Source organism: Miscanthus floridulus, chromosome 3, assembly GCF_019320115.1.
Source record: "Miscanthus floridulus cultivar M001 chromosome 3, ASM1932011v1, whole genome shotgun sequence".
NCBI classification, from domain to species: Eukaryota; Viridiplantae; Streptophyta; class Magnoliopsida; order Poales; family Poaceae; genus Miscanthus; species Miscanthus floridulus.
Window position 1 is genome coordinate 125,818,305 of NC_089582.1, and position 16,880 is coordinate 125,835,184.

The following is a 16,880-nucleotide window of genomic DNA, read 5'->3' on the forward strand; positions in this document are numbered from 1 at the left end:
GGGGAAGGAGGGAGCGGTTCTATTTTCTCGTGAAACTCGATTCCCGGTAATACAAGGGGTAAGGCTCCGTATTGACGGATGCAGCAGAGTGCTGCGAATACCGGTTGGTATTGAACTTGATTTCCAATTCTGAATTCTATACCATCCAAACAGTTGCATTCAGTGCTAGCCAATACCAATTCCAATACCTATGTATCTACATCCAAACGCATCATGAGGGAAGAGAAACGCTGCAGTGTTTCCGTGTTACCAACGAATGTTCCTCAAGCGCACAAAACTGAACTGAACCAGCAGAAAAACACTGCTTTACACAGAAAAACCACAAACCCGCCCTTCAGCTAGAAGCACGCAGGCTCAGCAGTCAAGCATGCTTGCAAAAAACAGGGGCGTTTGAGTTTAGTATCATCAATAGGAACCAAATTTGCACGGCTGCAGATTAGGCTAAAGTCTGTGACGTCTGCCATTGGTCATACAGGATGAGATACATAAACACAGGACAATCCTCGCAAATTGCACAGACAGCAACATCGCTGCGAAGTGCTGGTGGCCAGCTAACTGTCAGCAGTGCAGCAAACGATCCAAGTTTCTTAGCTACTTTGTACAGTATGAAGACCAAGAGACGTTTGTCTTCATCAGAGGAAAATCGGATTAGCTGCCTCAGCACCCATTCCATCTCTGTGCTTTGAACATTTTCAGCTGCACACAGAGCCTTCCACTTCTTCAGAGGCAATCAGACAGCAACATCGCTGTGAAGTGCTGGTGGCCAGCTAACTGTCAGCAGTGCAGCAAACGATCCAAGTTTCTTAGCTACTTTGTACAGTATGAAGACCAAGAGACGTTTGTCTTCATCAGAGGAAAATCGGATTAGCTGCCTCAGCACCCACTCCATCTCTGTGCTTGAACATTTTCAGCTGCACACAGAGCCTTCCACTTCTTCAGAGGCAATCAGTGTCCCTTGGGATTTGAATTTCATCCCCACCTTCCCGACTTCGCTTCATTGATTCTGGTGTGCTTGAGTCTAGAGATGAAGATGTGGTCATTGTCAAATGAGACTGGGAGATCTGCCAGGGATCCATGGCCTCTTGTTCCTTGAGTGCCTCACCCCCATTTAGTAGAGGAACGGTGCCACCAAACACCATGCCACACTTGCTAGCCTGATAAGGTAACGGGGTGCCTGGGTACCGATGAGGAAAAGGATCTTGAAAGTGTGAAGGTTTCCCTCTTTTCCTTGGGTTCTTTGACTTGACTGGGCCAGTGTGGCCATGAGCTACTCGATCTTTCCTTCGGCTGCTCTGTGGTGGGGAGTAGCTCTTGATCATCGTGCCCACCCTCTCTAGGAAGCTTGAAACCTCTGAAGGAAGCAAGTTTCCCTGAAGATATCGACCAATTACTGGGAGATCATTTTTCAAATCTTCAACCTACAAGTCACAAGCATAAGCACACCAAGGGCCAAACTATAGGCAAAAGGTATGGAATATGGATAATTAGCTTTCTATTAAGGGCTTACCATTGTAGAAAAATTATGAGAGGTATTCAGACCGCATCCTGCATCATTCTGTCCAGCACTAGACTCATGGAGTGGAAGGGAGTTGATATTGGTTTCCGCAGGAGGGGTGAAACGGCAGCCAACCAATTGATGAAACTCCTCAATCTCACGAGCATACTCAGCTCTCCAGTCTTTCCACTTACTCCAAGTTCTTCTTGCCCACATTGGCACGCCATGGAGGCGTCCTTGTTCCCTTCCAAACTGCCTAGCAAACCTGTCAGGCACATACACCTCCTTTATGTTAAAGCTGATTAGCCAAGTCCGAGAGTAGCAGATGTTATCTGCTGCAATGCAATATTCCAGACCAATTGCTGGATTTATGTCCTTGTAAGGGTTCCAATTGACCTGAAAACATAATTGGGATAGTATATATGACATAACAGTTGAAAAATTGGCACACATTTATAAGTAGGTAATTTTGGACTTGCCTCAGAAAATTGAAGTTGTTCAAAAACTTTTCTCCACTCCATGACTTTTTTCCTCTGTCCACGTGTTGCTCCTCCAAAGTTCCACCGACAAGCCCGGGGCAGCAAAGTGCTCTGGTTCTTCTGTTTTGGTTGAGTAATAGGAAGGTACTCATAAATCCAGGCCTTATGGGAATAAGGGAAAGCCATGATTAATTAAGCAGATAATACAATAGACAATACCATAGATAATAACTTGAACTTATTCAGATAAAGAGCACACCATGAGCAAAGTTGCACTGCCGAGAAACTGCGTTGTGGCATTAGGTGTCACTGCAACAGACAATCCCCTGTACAAATGAGCGAGGGCTGCAGCCCCCCAAGCATACTCACGGATCTTCCTAAAATCTCCCAACAATGGTAGATATCTTGGGGATACAAATCCCCTCATGGTGTCAGGAAACAAGGTGGAACCAACCAGGTATAGAAGGTAAGCTCGGGTGCTATATGCAATGTCATTGATGGTCGGATTTTCCGGCAGTTGATGGAAATTCCTATACAACCAAGTCAACCTAATTAAGCCACACAATTGCTCTCCATTTCCAGGGCTCTCTCCTAAATAATGCAAGCACATCCGCTTCACAGCTTCATCACCAATTGGCTCTGCGGTCACCACATGACCAGTCACTGGAATGCCGAGAATGTAGGAAACATCGCGAAGTGATGGTGCCATCTCAAATCCCATGAAATGTGCAGTATTTGTTTCATTGTTCCATCTTTCACAAAATGATGTAAGCAAAGAACGATCAATGGTAAACCCGGTGGTAAGTGCCAGATGTCCAAGACCACTAGCATTAACAAGCTGTTGCTGCTCATCAGTCAGAACCCATTCTTTTAGCTTTCGAGTCTGCTGGCTTGGAAGCAGAACACCATACCGCTACAAAATTTTCATTATCTCAGTATGTATTTTGTTTAAGATACCCAAGTAATAAAAGGAACAAGGAATGCAAAAGCTACATACTGTCCAAATTTGTGAGCTACCAACTGGCCTTCGGCCATTTGCCTTTTGTTGCTGTGTTATCAATCCCTGAGGTGCAAGGTCCATTTTGTCCTGAGAAACAAGACTGCAGCTGTAAGATGTAAGATGGAAGCATCAACAGTTTACACATGAAAAATGAATAATGGATAAAAAGATGCATGGTGTCATGGTGAGTATTCATTGTTTTTTCTTTTCTTCAATCCCCTCATTCTTTTTATTTTTACTCTTTTCCAAAATCTAAGAATCTAATAGTTGTGGTCTTAAAAAAACTAAACCAGATAGTTTTGCGGTTTTGCCCTTAGGAGATCAATGATTTAGTATGAACTGCACATTGTAACTCCCTTATACAACAACAAAAAATGTTACATACATGTAGCAACTTCTAACAGAATCGCTATTACTCTAAATCACTTATTTTATTCAGGACATGTTTAACCATCTTTTTAAAAAAAAAACTATTCGTCTTGAAAGAAACTCCACCTTCTGATTGTTTTTTTTAAACAAAGGCAGGAGCTCTGCCGCTCAATTAAGACAGAAAGAATTTATGTACAAGAGGGCTAGCCAATGGGATGTCAAAAGGGCACCCGAAGGCTAACCAACCCACACGACGCAGCTGAGCACTAACACGGCACACTACCATGGGTTATCGTTGCCGAGCATGGCAGAAGACGCCAGCAGCTCCGACTTCTCATGGCAGTCCACACACAAGCCACCCACCAACGAGCCCGAAGCAAGCGGCCGCAACCGGTCATCGTTGCCAAGCTGTAGCACCCCGCAAAGAGCAGCTCCGACTTCCAATCACGACCACCCGCCTCGCCTCCAGCGCTTGTCGACCCCTAGCAGACCCCAACCAACGATGAAGGAGGGTGCTCGCCGCGTGTCATCGTTGCCAAGCCACGTCCCTGACGCAGCAGCTTCGACTTCTCGCAGCAAGACCCACCTCCACGCGTCATCGAGGCGCCAAGAAGCGAAGAACAATCACCGAGGAGACATCGAGGCCACGACGAAATCCAAACGCGACGCCTTCAGGAAGGTAGCGACGCCGATGGCGCCACCGTCGCACGTCCAAAGTGGACCGGGCTTTCACCCTTGGATGATAGTGCTAGAGGGGATACACGACGCCCCCAACAGGGAAAGCGGCACCCACAGGTGTCGCCGTCGCTAGGCTTTCGCCCAAGGAGTCCTCAAGCACGAACGTCGGGCCAAGAAGCAAGGCCCCTTGCCATCCGTCACTGCCTTCACCGTTGTCCTGCCGCTCCACAGTAACCCCTTCAGAGGGGCCTCGACGCGTCGGCTGCACGCAGCAGCCGCACAGCTGCGTCGATCGTCACCCCCTCCGGCCGGGCAACGCGGAGCCGAACCTGACTCCGTTGCTCACGAAAACACCGCCGCACGACCAACGCCACAGGCGGCCGCTGTCGCCGGCTCTTGGCACGTGCTGCCAACGCTGCGATCCGACGTCAGCCACCACCAGACACGCGCCCCACCCCCGTGGGCGCCGCCCCCTGCCCAGCGGCATCAGAACCGGCAGTAGAGCACCAGTGCCGACACCCTTTGCTGTCGCCGCCGCCTCCGCCTTGGCCAACCACCGCCCTCGCCAGCCCTTCGAGAGAGTGCCAGGTCCAGGTACCGAAGCTCCAGATCCGGCCACGTCGAGCTCGCCGTCGCATCACCCGCCCATCCTTCGAACCACGATCGCTACCACCACCGTCGCCGAGCTCACCGAGAGCCAGCACCGCGCAGTTGCACAGCAGCGCGGGCACGGGCCCCTGGCCGGACACCGGCCGCCGCCTGATCCCTGCAGACGTGCACGAGCCGGCCCGGCTGGCCGCCGCCGCCCCAGGCTCGGGCGGGAGCCCCGACGCTCCCCACCTTCGCCAGATCTGGTCGCGGGCCCCAGCATCGCGTCTCTGCCGCGCCGCCACCGCGCCCCGCCCACTCCACGCGGTGCTGGAGCCCGCAACGCCGGCGAGCACCAACGCCACCGCGGCGCCGGCCGTAGATTCATGGCGTGGGGCGCCGGTTCCGTGCCGCCGCACAGCTCCACGCACAGCAGTCGATCAACCCTCAGCCGGATCCAGGGCCGCGGATCCGTGAGCCGGCCGCTGGAGCAGCCACCACCGCCGCCGTAGCAGCCACCACCATCACCGGGCACCGGGAGGAGAGAAGGAGAGAAAGGTTGGAGGATGGAGGAAGGCCCCGCCGCCACCATCATCGCGGCTGCGAGGCCTCTAGCAGCACGCTCCGGCGGCGGCAAGGAGTCACGGGGAGGGAGGGAGGAGGGGTTGGTGGAGGCGGCGGCGGCGCCCGTGTCGCTCAGGCGGAGCGACGCGGGGGCCGGGTTTCTCCCAGTGAGCAATTTCAAATGTCTGGTTTCTCCCACCTTCTGATTGTCACCAATGAAACAGTCCAAGTGCACACGGACACATAACGCTATTACTCTAATCACTTATTGTATTCAGGTCATGTTTAACCATCTTTTAAAAAAAAACTATTCGTCTTGAAAGAAACACCACCTTCTGATTGTCACCAGTGAAACAGTCCAAGCGCACACGGACACATCAACTCCAAGCCTCCAACACACCCAATGCTACGAATCTACCACATACCAACAAGAGCTACATAAAATCAGGCAGATATCACTGCCCAGTAAACGCACACAGTGCTTCATGCAGTACATGCACCCTAATTTTGCACAGCATTTCGCAGCATCTTCCAAACGGGACTAGCCCTACATTCCTACCAAGGCCAGACATCGCCACACGAAATACAAGCGTCTCCAAAACCAGGGTTCCTTAGGGGAGTGAAATCCGTGCACCAATCAATCCATCAACCAAGAATCACCAACCGAGGAGCGAAAGGTTAGCCCGGATCTGGGCTTGAGGTCCAGATCGAATCCACCAATGATACGGGGCAAGGACAATGACGACGAGGGGGAAGCGGCGGCAGAGACTGCTCACTCACCGGCGAGGTGTCCGAGGGCGCGGCGCGCGCCTCGCCGCCTCCGCCTTCGCCTCCGGTGGCGCTGGTCGTCTCCAATCCCACTTCCCCGGTGGGACTTGGAGATGGAAGCAACCATGGGAGTCGGGCGGCTGTTAAGTGAGAGATGAGAGGAGCTCTTCCACTGGCTGCCACAGGGGCCCAGAAACTTAGCTGCGGGTGGGGCCCATATTTCAGTGAGAAGCCGCTCGCGAGTGAAAGTGAAGGACCGGGTCCAGTCCAACCCGGAGGGGGGAGGCACCGTGTCGTCTCGTCGGTCGGGTTCGCGTCGCACGAGCCCGAGTTAAAACCCTAGCCTCCGCAGCACCGTGTTCCCCTTTCCCTTTTCCTATATTTAACTTTTTACCATTATAACGAATGCCATCTCTTCAGATAGTACTCTTAAAATTGTTCCTACATATTTATTATCGAGAGACAACATTTGATACATTCTTGCCATTTTCACTGACGTGGCATGCCAACTCGACCTGACAGCATAGACCGGCCACGAGAAATGATATTTTTGCCCCTCATCTATTTCTTCTATCTCTATCCCTTCCTCGCTCGACCTCCCACTGGAACGCGGCGGGGTCCAGCAGCGACGAGAGGAAGCCGTCTAGGTAGAAGGACTCGTGCTCGAAGCCGCCGAGGAGGGCACGCGTGACGTGCGCCTCCAGCGCGTGCTTGGCCAGCTGCGGGGATGACACCGGGATCTAGGTGAGCGATCGAGTGGCCGCAGCAAGCTCTAGCCGTCGGCGTGCCGCCGGGGCCTGCTCGGCACAGGAGGTGAACAACTCCGTCGTCGGTGTGCCGTCGGGGTCGTTCTGCTTGAAGAGCGGGTGGTGGTGGTGGCGCCCGTTACGGCGGCTGGTGGCCGCCGTGAGCTTTTCCTTGAGCCCGTCCACCTCGGCCTGCTTGGATTGGAGCTGGCGATGGAGGTCGTCGAGCGCCGCCTCGTACGATGCCACGCCCTCGTGGAGGGGCGGCGCAGAAGGGTTCAGGCGTGGGATGTGGCCCGCGGCGGCAGAGCGGCGAAAGCGGTCGTGGAGGCGCGCGAGGTGGTGGAGCTCGGCGACGACGGCCGTGTCCGCGGCGCTCATCTTGTCGGGGTCCTAGGGGCAGTGCACGCCCTAGAGCGCGGCGTAGGCGCGTGAAAGGTCCTAATGGCTAGAGAGGGGGGTGAATAGCCTATTAAAAAATTCTACAACAACACTTAACAAACCGGTTAGACAATTATGAGGTGAAGCAAATGTTACGCTAGCCTACTAAAATTGCAAGCCACCTATCACAATTCTAGTTTATAGAGTTTCTATCCACACCATGGCTATGTCACTACACTAAGTTAGTGTGCTCTCAAAGGCTAACTAAAGAGCCACACTAACCAAACTAACAAGCTCTCACGACTAGCTACATTAAAGAGCTTGACAACTAGTTTGCGAAAATGTAAAGAGAGTGAGCAAGATAGTTATACCGACAAGTCGAGAAATGAACCAATCAATCACAAGAATGAATACCAATGAAGACTAATCACCTCAGAATCAAATGATGACACAATGATTTTTTACCGAGGTTCACTTGCTTGCCAGCAAGCTAGTCCTCGTTGTTGCGATTCACTCACTTGGAGATTCACGCGCTAATTGGCATCACACGTCAAATCCTTAAAAGGGTGCCACACAACCTGTGACAGAACCGCCTAATCTAACGCCTCCCAGAAGTGCTTGTCTTCCATTAGACACTAAGCACTCAAGGGAGGACACCAAATTACACGGTCCCGTTGGGCACACCCCGAGGGAGAACCTAAAAATCCATATTTTTTCATCAAGATAACAAATGAGAGAATAAAGCTTACATCATTCTTAACTATTTCTTACATCACTTTTATTACAACATCAGAGTATAATATTTATTGTTATATGGCAGAATATAACCATGTTATCAGAGTTATGAATAATTTAATTTAACAGCGGAATATAAACAGGTGATCAGAATTACAGCAGAAATGAACATTTATTCATGGCATAATGAAGCATTGATAATTAAACTAGGACAACAGGTTATAAAACTTTCATTTATAAAAAAATATCTGGTGAGAGTTATAAATAAAAACTATAATCGCAGCGTAAAGAAAATCCTCTCTGAGCTCACCAGGAGAAATCCACACATAAGGGTCAGCTCTAGCATCCACGTGTCATCTACAACAAGAGAAATAAAACCCTGAATACTCAATTATACTCAGCAAGACTTATCCGACAGGAGGAAAGAAAAGACTCTAAGGATATGCAAGGCTATCTGGCTTGTGGGTTTATTACATCTGCAGGAAGCATTACTAAGCGTGCGTCCTTATAGTCAATTTTTATTAATAGCCGTATTAGTTCATTAACCAACCATTCTATGTAAGCACATGTGCTACTTTTAAGCAGGTGGTAAACAATCAGAGTTCCTTTTTCTATTTTTCATCGTTCGGTTCTTACTACGGTGCTAGACACAAAACAAATCATGCTGGATTGCCTAACGATTCATGAACCAATGCCCCCAGCTGGGTACCCTAAAAACACATGTCCCACTTATACTCCAGGCATAAGCAGGACCAACCCACTACCCTTCTGTCACGGGGTCCAGGTCTCCGTCCAAACTAGGACTCCAAGCCCCCGCCCCTGAGTCCCGGACTCAGTGCGGTGCAAGAACCTCCTAACCCAAAAACCAACATGATAGTCGGTCCAGAAAGAGCGGAAACCCATGACAAGAGAATAATAAGTCCTCCAAGCGCTAATACATAAGTATGTGCTCGGGATAATAAATCTATGACTTGCCTCGAGACTTATGCAACGGCTAGTCCTTAACCAACATAGGCAGAGAAAGCAGTGTAACCAAGCTGTGCCCCGTGGCCGCAGGACACAACCTCTTATACCCACCAATACCCAAACCATATCCCTGTTCGATCACTATTTTTTCTTTCCACCATTTATATTTTCCAAGTTATAATAATACAGTAATATATTTTCTATCTCTCGCGAGTGATAGGCAATCACTCGACTTCTACCGAAGTTCTGTAGCATAGCAATCTACACGATCCTGTCATACTAGTAAGACTCAAAGAATAAAGATATATTTATGCAAGTGGATTTCATTCAACTCCTGAAAACTTAATGCACAAATATAATTTAAAGTCCAGAAAAGTAGGGGTTATGCACCGGGGCTTGCCTGGGTAAAATATAATCAGAAGTTAGCTTTCCATTATGGCGACCTGATCTCCAAAAGCACCATTTCTCCAGCAACTCCTGATGACTCCGCGATCCATCAACGTCCCTATTATGATATGTAATGCGATGCAATGCAAAGACATAATTAATCGACTGCCATCCTGACTCGTAAAATACGATTTATGTCTCTTAAGTTAACGAGCTAGTTCTAACGACTAACGTACTAATCCCCGTATCACATCGTCGAGCAAGGTGTCATTTCCCAACAAGTGTTTTAGTTATATAAACCCAAGTTTTTTCTTTATCCCATTCTATCAATTTAATCTTTATTTGAAATAGGGCATCATTATCTATCTAGCAAACTAATTATTCTGGAGCTACAAAAATTACAGTGAGCGGCTAATAATATTAGTAATTTACAGTGAGCGACTGCACTAGAGTGCTGGGGAGGAAAAGGAGGGGACGTCGGCGACGGGACACGCGGCGCGGCGGCGCGCCAGCACGGTCGAGGCACGTGGACTATGGAGGTGGAGCGCGTAGGTCCACTCAACCTAGGCCGGCACGGATGACGGTGAGGCGCAGGAGCAGGCGCTGAAGCGGGCGACGAACGGCGTGGGAAGATGCGCGGTCAGCAGCGAAAAAGCAGCGCGCGCTCGAGGACGCCTCAGCAGCAGTGGGAGCACCGGTGCTACCATGGAGGAGGGGAGGCAAGATGGAGCCGCGCGCGGGGAGCAGGAGAGATGGCGTGCCAGACATGGAGTGGAGGGCAACAGGGGTTGGGACGCCTCCCTTTGGCAAAAGAGAAGAAAAAGGGGAAGGAGGCAGCGCTTGATCTCAGCCCCGAGCTAGTCCATGGTGGATGCGTGCTAGTAGCACAGCGAGAGAGAGAAAGGGGAGGCTGAGTAGACACATGAGAGGGATGACGCCTGGGAGCAGCAGGCCCAGCGCGGTCGAGTAGCGTGCATGTGTGCTCTCGCGGTGGCCGACCGACGATGGGCGAAAGGCAGGGGAGGTCGCCTAGAGCAACGGTGTTAGTGATTGGCAGCCGAGAAAGAGAGAGCAGATAGTGGCAAAGAAGAGCAGCGCGTGAGAGAAAATGAGGAGTCGTGCGGTACGTCCAATCTCATAAACGCGGCGTGGGGCAGGGGCAGTGGCTAGGCACAACATGGCCGGCAGCGACACGCCTACGCATGCACAGAATGTGAAATGGCACGGCGCGGGCAGGGGCAGAACCACATGCTGGCGGCAGGAGGTGACTTGATAAGACAACAACCGGCGCAGCCAGCCTGGGCAAGCCCACGCGCGTGACGTCGCGAGTCCAGGTGCGGTGACCGGGTCTAGAACGAGTCCCAACTTCGACTGAACGCAACTTAACTACTAAGACATTTTAATTAGTGCCTAAGATCAACACTAACCAACCGACCATTTCACCATTGTAAAGTACTCGCCATGGTGCAATCAACAGTGCCAAAACATGAAGCTAGTGCCTAATAATTCCTGTTAGAATTCGAATGTTGAATCGGCATTGTTTACTATCATCATTTCTGACTTAGAGAGAATACTACTTAGCTAGAACTACCAAATTTTTAGCGTGTTTGCCATAATTTTTAATATGCCCAAACCAATTTACTTTCAACAACTACACATTTCATACACTCGTCCATATGTCATACTAACTTGTAGAAACAAAACATCTAGGAACTAATTAACCCATTGTTCAATATGATTTGCCAAAATAACGTTTTTAAACATAAGTTAAATTTTAAAATCCAAGAAAATCATTTTGGTAAATCCTCTTAGGCCTAAATCGCAGTGCTAAGCAAGCTCGTAACACCAAAGGTGTTACAACCAACCCCCTTAAAAAGAATCTCGTCCCGAGATTCGAAGCAAGAACCAAAAGAGGGGAAACGCGATTACATTCCATAGATCATAGATTACATGACTTTGAATACTCAACCACACGGGGACTTAGGGATACATGGTTAAGAGCATTTTTACTAAATCTATAATAGCGGTGTAGAAAACACAGATGCCTTTTCAGCCATAGATATTAGAGCTATATACAGAATAAAATGTATTTTTCAAATCTACACATGCAGTTGCACAGGTACTCTTAGTTTTACAACGGAAGTCATAATGTTTTAAACAATGCTTGACAAGAACATGCTCCATTTGAGCTGAAAAAAGATCGCATATCAATGTTTACTAGCACAGCACATATATGGCAAACACAACCATCAAATTTTTGTTTTTAAACAGAGACAAGACTGACAGTTTAGTTGTGGTTGTGTGAAAACGACAGCTAAGTGTGAGATAATCTGCTGCTCCCCCGCTCTTTGCTTTTGCTGCAGCAGGGTTGGCACGGTCAGCTCTGCTGTTTGAGGTATGGCAATAGGCCATGACCTCTAGTACTAGTTTGTACAATAGTAGTAGACGCATACATCAGCCATGGTAGTAGTTGGGGCTGATCTCAGCCATGTATTAGCTAGTACAAGTAGTTGGAGACCCTCCATACTCTAGTGTACCTTATAGAGGTAGGTACTAGTGCTGTATATATTCAGAGCAAAGCAATGGAAGAAACCAGTCAGTTGCCACACTTTCAGAGTTGCAGAGCTGGTGCTCGTGCTGTGTTGTCTGTGTGGGACTGTGGGTGTTGGTGAGGTGATGATACTCACCTGTGCAGGGAGATCGAGGGCCAACACTAAGCAGTTTATCTAGAATAAATAACATTGATTTACCCCAAGAATTTGCCAGTAGAGGTGTAGTTGAGGGCTTAATAGGTTCCCAATGCATGTTCAGAAAGCCAGAGACACTAAGCAACCTGACATAACAGAAGAATGGTTAAGGCTGTACCTTTCTCCTAGACATTGTTTTAGTCAGCTGTGCAGAAACACCAAAGTCCGCAACCTATGGAATACACATAGTAACAGCATACATATTATGAACTAGAAATTGACAATAGATGTACCACGATGGAAAGCATTCCAAAATGCAGAATCTTCCAGTCATAAAAGTTATACCTTCACATCTCCGCTTTCAGTGAGGAGGATATTTGCCGCTGCAAAATATCAAACAATGCTTTCTCTTCAATATTTATCATACTTGGCATTACAACTTTCAAGACAAGAAAAAAATGACACTAATGACAACATATCCCGATAATTATTCCTTGCACGACAATAGGATTATCTGTATTTGTGAAATCCTCCACATAACTGTATCTGTGGAAGAGCATTACCAACTGTCCATCACCAAAGTACCAAACATGTAGATTTGTGAATAGGGTGCTTTGGTGAGGGTTTTGCTCTCTCTTCACGTCCACCAGCACCTCTAAGATTTCAAATCTATCCAGGCTCATGCTACTACCAACAGCAAAAACAATTCTTCACCCACCCTTTCAGCATATTAAGTATTAGCCCAACCAAGTACAAAGTGAATAACAAATAAGATCCAAACTTTTTATACAACCAAGGAATTCGAAGGGAACAATTAATAAAGGTCAAGAAATCTTATTGTATTGTATCATAAAGTAATCATCAACTAACTTGATAATAGAAAGTATCATATATGATCTACACATCCCAAGGTGGGATGGCAGCAGCTAGTTGATTAGGGTAGTTCAAATGAATTGGATAGGTTTCCTGAATGGTATTTGCAATGCAAGAGTAATATCTATCAACCACTAACAAGCTACTTTTTTCATAGAAACATGTTCCACAAGAAAGACTGTGTGTTATAGTTAAATAAACTGCTATTGCACTATTGGTTCTTACAGAATAGAGGAGTGCCACCCTTATCAAGAAGCCTCCTGTCAGTTTTTGGATTCCTCTTATTAGACAGTCAAACAGGAGAGCATAGGCAGACACTTATATAAACCACTTAACAATTATGAGTCTGTTATTGAAGGTACAATACACCACTTGTTCCTGCAGTTACTATTCAATTGAAAGACTTGAGTTTCTCCAATTAGCTAACCATCAAGGGATTACCAAGACCAACTGGAAAGATCCATTAAGACATATATAATACATTTTGCAACAAGGGGTTACATCCTGTTCGTGATAAGGCAAGTCAAGCTGGAAAATTTATCCACTACCACCTAAAGTAAGCAAAGTTTATTGGAAGAATTATTCCAATTTACAACCTCATAAGAAAGATTAATGAGGTTTGGATAGTTCGATTACTATTGGGTCAGTAATTGTTCCAAATAGTTGCGGGCATTCACAAGAAACATCTGAATAAGAAAGGGAAAGGGGGAGAAGTAAAACCTTTAATATCACGGTGAATTTTTCCTTCAGAATGTAGATATTCAATTGCGTGTAACAAGTCCCTCAGAATGCATGAAATAGACATTTCATCCAGAGGAGGGCCAGCTTGAAGCTGCACATGGAAATGAAGGAACAACATCAATTACCAACAAGTAGTTTATAATGGTGCTTGACAAATGATGATGGAATGGAGCACTAACTTCACTGTTATCTGCATTGTATTAAACATTATGTGGATCAACTGACAAAGGATATAGAAAACATACAAGGTCAGCAACAGAACCACCAGCCATGTATTCCATTACTATCCACAATTTAGTCTGGTGAAGATAAGAACCGTAATAATCAGTATATGGGCACCGGCATTGTGACAAAACAGATATTTCCTGCGACAGGAAATAAAGCCTTTTAGGAACTTGACATATCAACCAGGTAAGTTTTTTTTTTTTACACACTGGACACCAGGTAAGTTGATCTATGACAGCCTAGCATACAATATAGAGCACAAGTGAAACCACAACCTTTTGGATGTCTTCAATGTCATCCTCACTGCAATGGAATCGGTTGAAAAGAAATTAACTTGGTTAAATTCTTGGCGGAAGAAATTCAGAAAAAAAAACAGAATGTAGAACGAGAATGTGTTAAAAATTAAGTATTTTGTGAGGGAAAATTAGTGACAGTGTAAAACAAACAAAAAAAACTAATAACTAATATGTTCAAAATAAGAAGTTATGGTAAAATTCATGTTAGGGACTCACGCTTCTTCCAGATCAATGACTTTTATAGCAACCTCTTTATTCAATTCCTTGTCAAACCTACAAAAAAAATAACACGGGATATTGAGCAAGCATTGAGATTCAGCATAAAATATGAGGCAACAGAAATAATATAAGTACAACTCACGGGAAAATTTTAAGTGAAGCAAATGCCTACCGACGAGGGAAATAAAGAAATCAGGCAAATATAATGTCATCCTCCATGTAAATAGCATGCCAACTTCTAGTGCGCTATATGTTAAGTAACAATACAGGTATTTTGGGGAATGATACAAGTACATAGCAGAACTTTTCATTTCACATACTGATTGTTTTCTAGTCCAAAGGGAAGACTCTTTTACAGAGAAATAGCAAATGGAAGTTATCTGGGTTGTGAATTACAAACAAATTCTGAACCAATATGTTTTTTAGAACACAAAAAGCTCATGATCCTTGAAGTTTCGAGGAAAAGCATCCAGTAACAGCCTACCCTCACTTAAGTGCCTCACATCATAAAGTGTTTATCTTCTACATGAACAAAATAATTAGAGCTTCAGCATTGTTGGCAGACATGTTCCTCACAAGAACAGAATTTCACAATAGATCAGAGACAGACCATCACTATATAGAATACAAATCGGGTATCTTGTGAACAATGTTTAAAGGTTAATCATGTAGCCTCCTAGGCATCACCTAGGTGCTAGACGCCACGCTCCCGCCTAGCACCAAAGTTGCTACATAGCCCACCTCCTAATGGTGCCACCTGCTTGTCACTTTTTAGAGCAAAGAGCCATCCAATAGTAGTACCACCCAATAACAAAAATAAATTGCATAGATGCAGTGCAGACTCATCTTGGTTAGCCACTGTATCAACCTGATTATACTGCTTGTTCCCTCAAATCCCACGCTGAGCAAACAAACTGCATCATTTTCCCCCCGGGATCGATGAAACCACCAATGGCACGGAACAACTCGAACAAGCAGATGGATAACATCACAGACGCTACCATGCTGGCCACTCGATCAACTAATTACCAACACTCGACGCACCGAATTACCCGCTGGACCCAGCCCCACCTCCAGCCCCCACGCCCAAATCAAACAATGCCGCTCGACTCGAAGCTAGACTAACGGCTCAATCAAGCGTGGCCGCCGCCTGCCTTGCATGAGCTCAAATCCGCGCGAGGGCAATAAGAGGTAAGGGAAATTTGGGGGACTGCCCAACAGGTGTGGGGCAGTGGGGGCGCCATCCGTACCCTTTGTAGACGTCGCCGAAGGAGCCGCGGCCGATGAGGTCGCGGCTGCTGAACCGCGCCTCGATGGCGGCCGCCATCGATGCTGAATCCGACATCCTTCGTCACCCCGAGATCCCGCCGCGCTAGGATTTTGGAGGTCAGAGATCGTTGCTGGGTTCGCTCGCCGTCTTCCTCCCGCCTCTAGGGTTTGGATTGGCGGCGGTGCTCGTCTCGCGCTACACACTGCTCCCGGCTCCGCTCATTTCGAGAGGTCGCGAGATTTGTCGTTGGTTGGTACCTGGTTTGTGTCTGTTCGTCCGGGAGATGGAGATGGTGGGGCCGCGTAGGAGGGGCTGGAGCCTGGAGGTAGATTAGGGAGGTCAGGATGTCGTGTGACTGAGACCTGCTGTGACAAAGAGCGACGGAAATAAACGATATTCATTTTTTTAAAATTTGACTAAACGTTATTTATATTTATAATGTACAGTACTATACTAAGTATCATTAGATTAGACATGAGTATATTTTCACAATAACCTTATTTGACGATACGAATGTTGATACTATTTTCTATATCTCTAGTTAAACTTAAAAAAAAAATCTCGAGAAACGAGATGTAGATTTATTTTGGATAGAGAGAGTAGTCCACAGCTCGATCAAATATGGTTTTTTAGCCTTTTTAAAGAAATGTTTTTAAGAACATTTTGCCTGCTTCGCCAATCGCCACCCCAACTTCCCAATCTGTGCAGCCCTATGATAAATCCAAAATTCCCTCCATTTCTCCCCATTTAACACAAGTGATGTGCTCCTAGTCTTAGGTAGAAGGAAGCTACGTGAACCATTGTACTTCGAACCGTATGATAAATTCATAATAAACTTCTTTTGCAAACTACATTTCATAAAATTTTGCAAAACGGTCTACGCTAGGTTGTTGGTACCCTGCATCTTAAGTGCCGTCCACAAAGACACTCGTTCTAGTGAAAAAATTTGAAGTCGTCTCGTTCACAAGCACATTGTGTACAAACAGAACACACCGCTATGCAAACCCCGATCCTGAAAAGGATTTTGTACCTTCTCGGCAAAGGAACTTCTTCATTGCCAGAGCCTCGTAAAGTCTCGTCACTACCTAGCACAAGATCTTCAATGATGTAATTCTACACCGCCTGACCGACTTGGGAATTACCGATCAGATAGGTAATATTGGCCCTGTTTGTTTCTGTTTATCTCACGATGGCATGCTGTGATTGTGATTTTGTCGACCGCCCATAAGAACAAAAATGGAGAAATGAATTACAACCGCCGATTCCCAATACCGCGACCGCGGAACCACGATTGGGATATCGTTGTTCCACACAGGGCCATCACCTTCTTTTCAGGAAACTTGTTCTGAAAGAGGACTCCTCACCGTTGGACTAGATGTCGAGCACATATCTGCACTCTTTATTCTAGATCCA

General features: G+C 46.9%; 2 protein-coding genes across 3 annotated transcripts; both read right to left on the reverse strand.

The window, feature by feature from the left end:
- Positions 1 to 218: 218 nt before the first annotated feature.
- On the reverse strand, positions 219 to 6,076 carry LOC136542356 (protein MAIN-LIKE 1-like). Its single transcript, XM_066534747.1, has 6 exons — positions 5,954 to 6,076; positions 2,972 to 3,061; positions 2,234 to 2,887; positions 1,975 to 2,136; positions 1,508 to 1,891; positions 219 to 1,418 (listed from the first exon to the last, which is right to left on the reverse strand). The coding sequence occupies exons 2-6, from the start codon at positions 3,053 to 3,055 to the stop codon at positions 936 to 938; spliced, it is 1,767 nt and encodes a 588-aa protein (XP_066390844.1). The 5' UTR covers positions 3,056 to 3,061; positions 5,954 to 6,076; the 3' UTR covers positions 219 to 935.
- Positions 6,077 to 11,815: 5,739 nt separating this feature from the next.
- On the reverse strand, positions 11,816 to 15,786 carry LOC136546818 (uncharacterized). Of its 2 annotated transcripts, none has more exons than XM_066538793.1 (7): positions 15,448 to 15,786; positions 14,195 to 14,251; positions 13,958 to 13,985; positions 13,703 to 13,756; positions 13,437 to 13,548; positions 12,189 to 12,226; positions 11,816 to 12,075 (listed from the first exon to the last, which is right to left on the reverse strand). In XM_066538793.1, the coding sequence occupies exons 1-7, from the start codon at positions 15,540 to 15,542 to the stop codon at positions 12,010 to 12,012; spliced, it is 450 nt and encodes a 149-aa protein (XP_066394890.1). In that variant the 5' UTR covers positions 15,543 to 15,786; the 3' UTR covers positions 11,816 to 12,009. The 2 variants fall into 2 exon arrangements, with proteins under 2 accessions (XP_066394890.1, XP_066394889.1); XM_066538792.1 differs by having other exon boundaries at positions 13,703 to 13,822.
- Between the last annotated feature and the right edge of the window lie 1,094 nt (positions 15,787 to 16,880).

Coding starts and splice junctions, on each gene's coding strand:
- LOC136542356 (XM_066534747.1), bottom strand. CDS start 3,055: ATGGACCTTGCACCTCAGGGATTGATAACACAGCAACAAAAGGCAAAT. Junction 2,137..2,233: donor GCAGTGCAACTTTGCTCATG/GTGTGCTCTTTA, acceptor TATTCCCATAAG/GCCTGGATTTATGAGTACCT. Junction 1,892..1,974: donor AACAACTTCAATTTTCTGAG/GCAAGTCCAAAA, acceptor TTATGTTTTCAG/GTCAATTGGAACCCTTACAA.
- LOC136546818 (XM_066538792.1), bottom strand. CDS start 15,542: ATGTCGGATTCAGCATCGATGGCGGCCGCCATCGAGGCGCGGTTCAGC. Junction 12,227..13,436: donor AATTCACCGTGATATTAAAG/GTTTTACTTCTC, acceptor GATATTTTGCAG/CGGCAAATATCCTCCTCACT. Junction 12,076..12,188: donor CTGAAAGCGGAGATGTGAAG/GTATAACTTTTA, acceptor TGTATTCCATAG/GTTGCGGACTTTGGTGTTTC.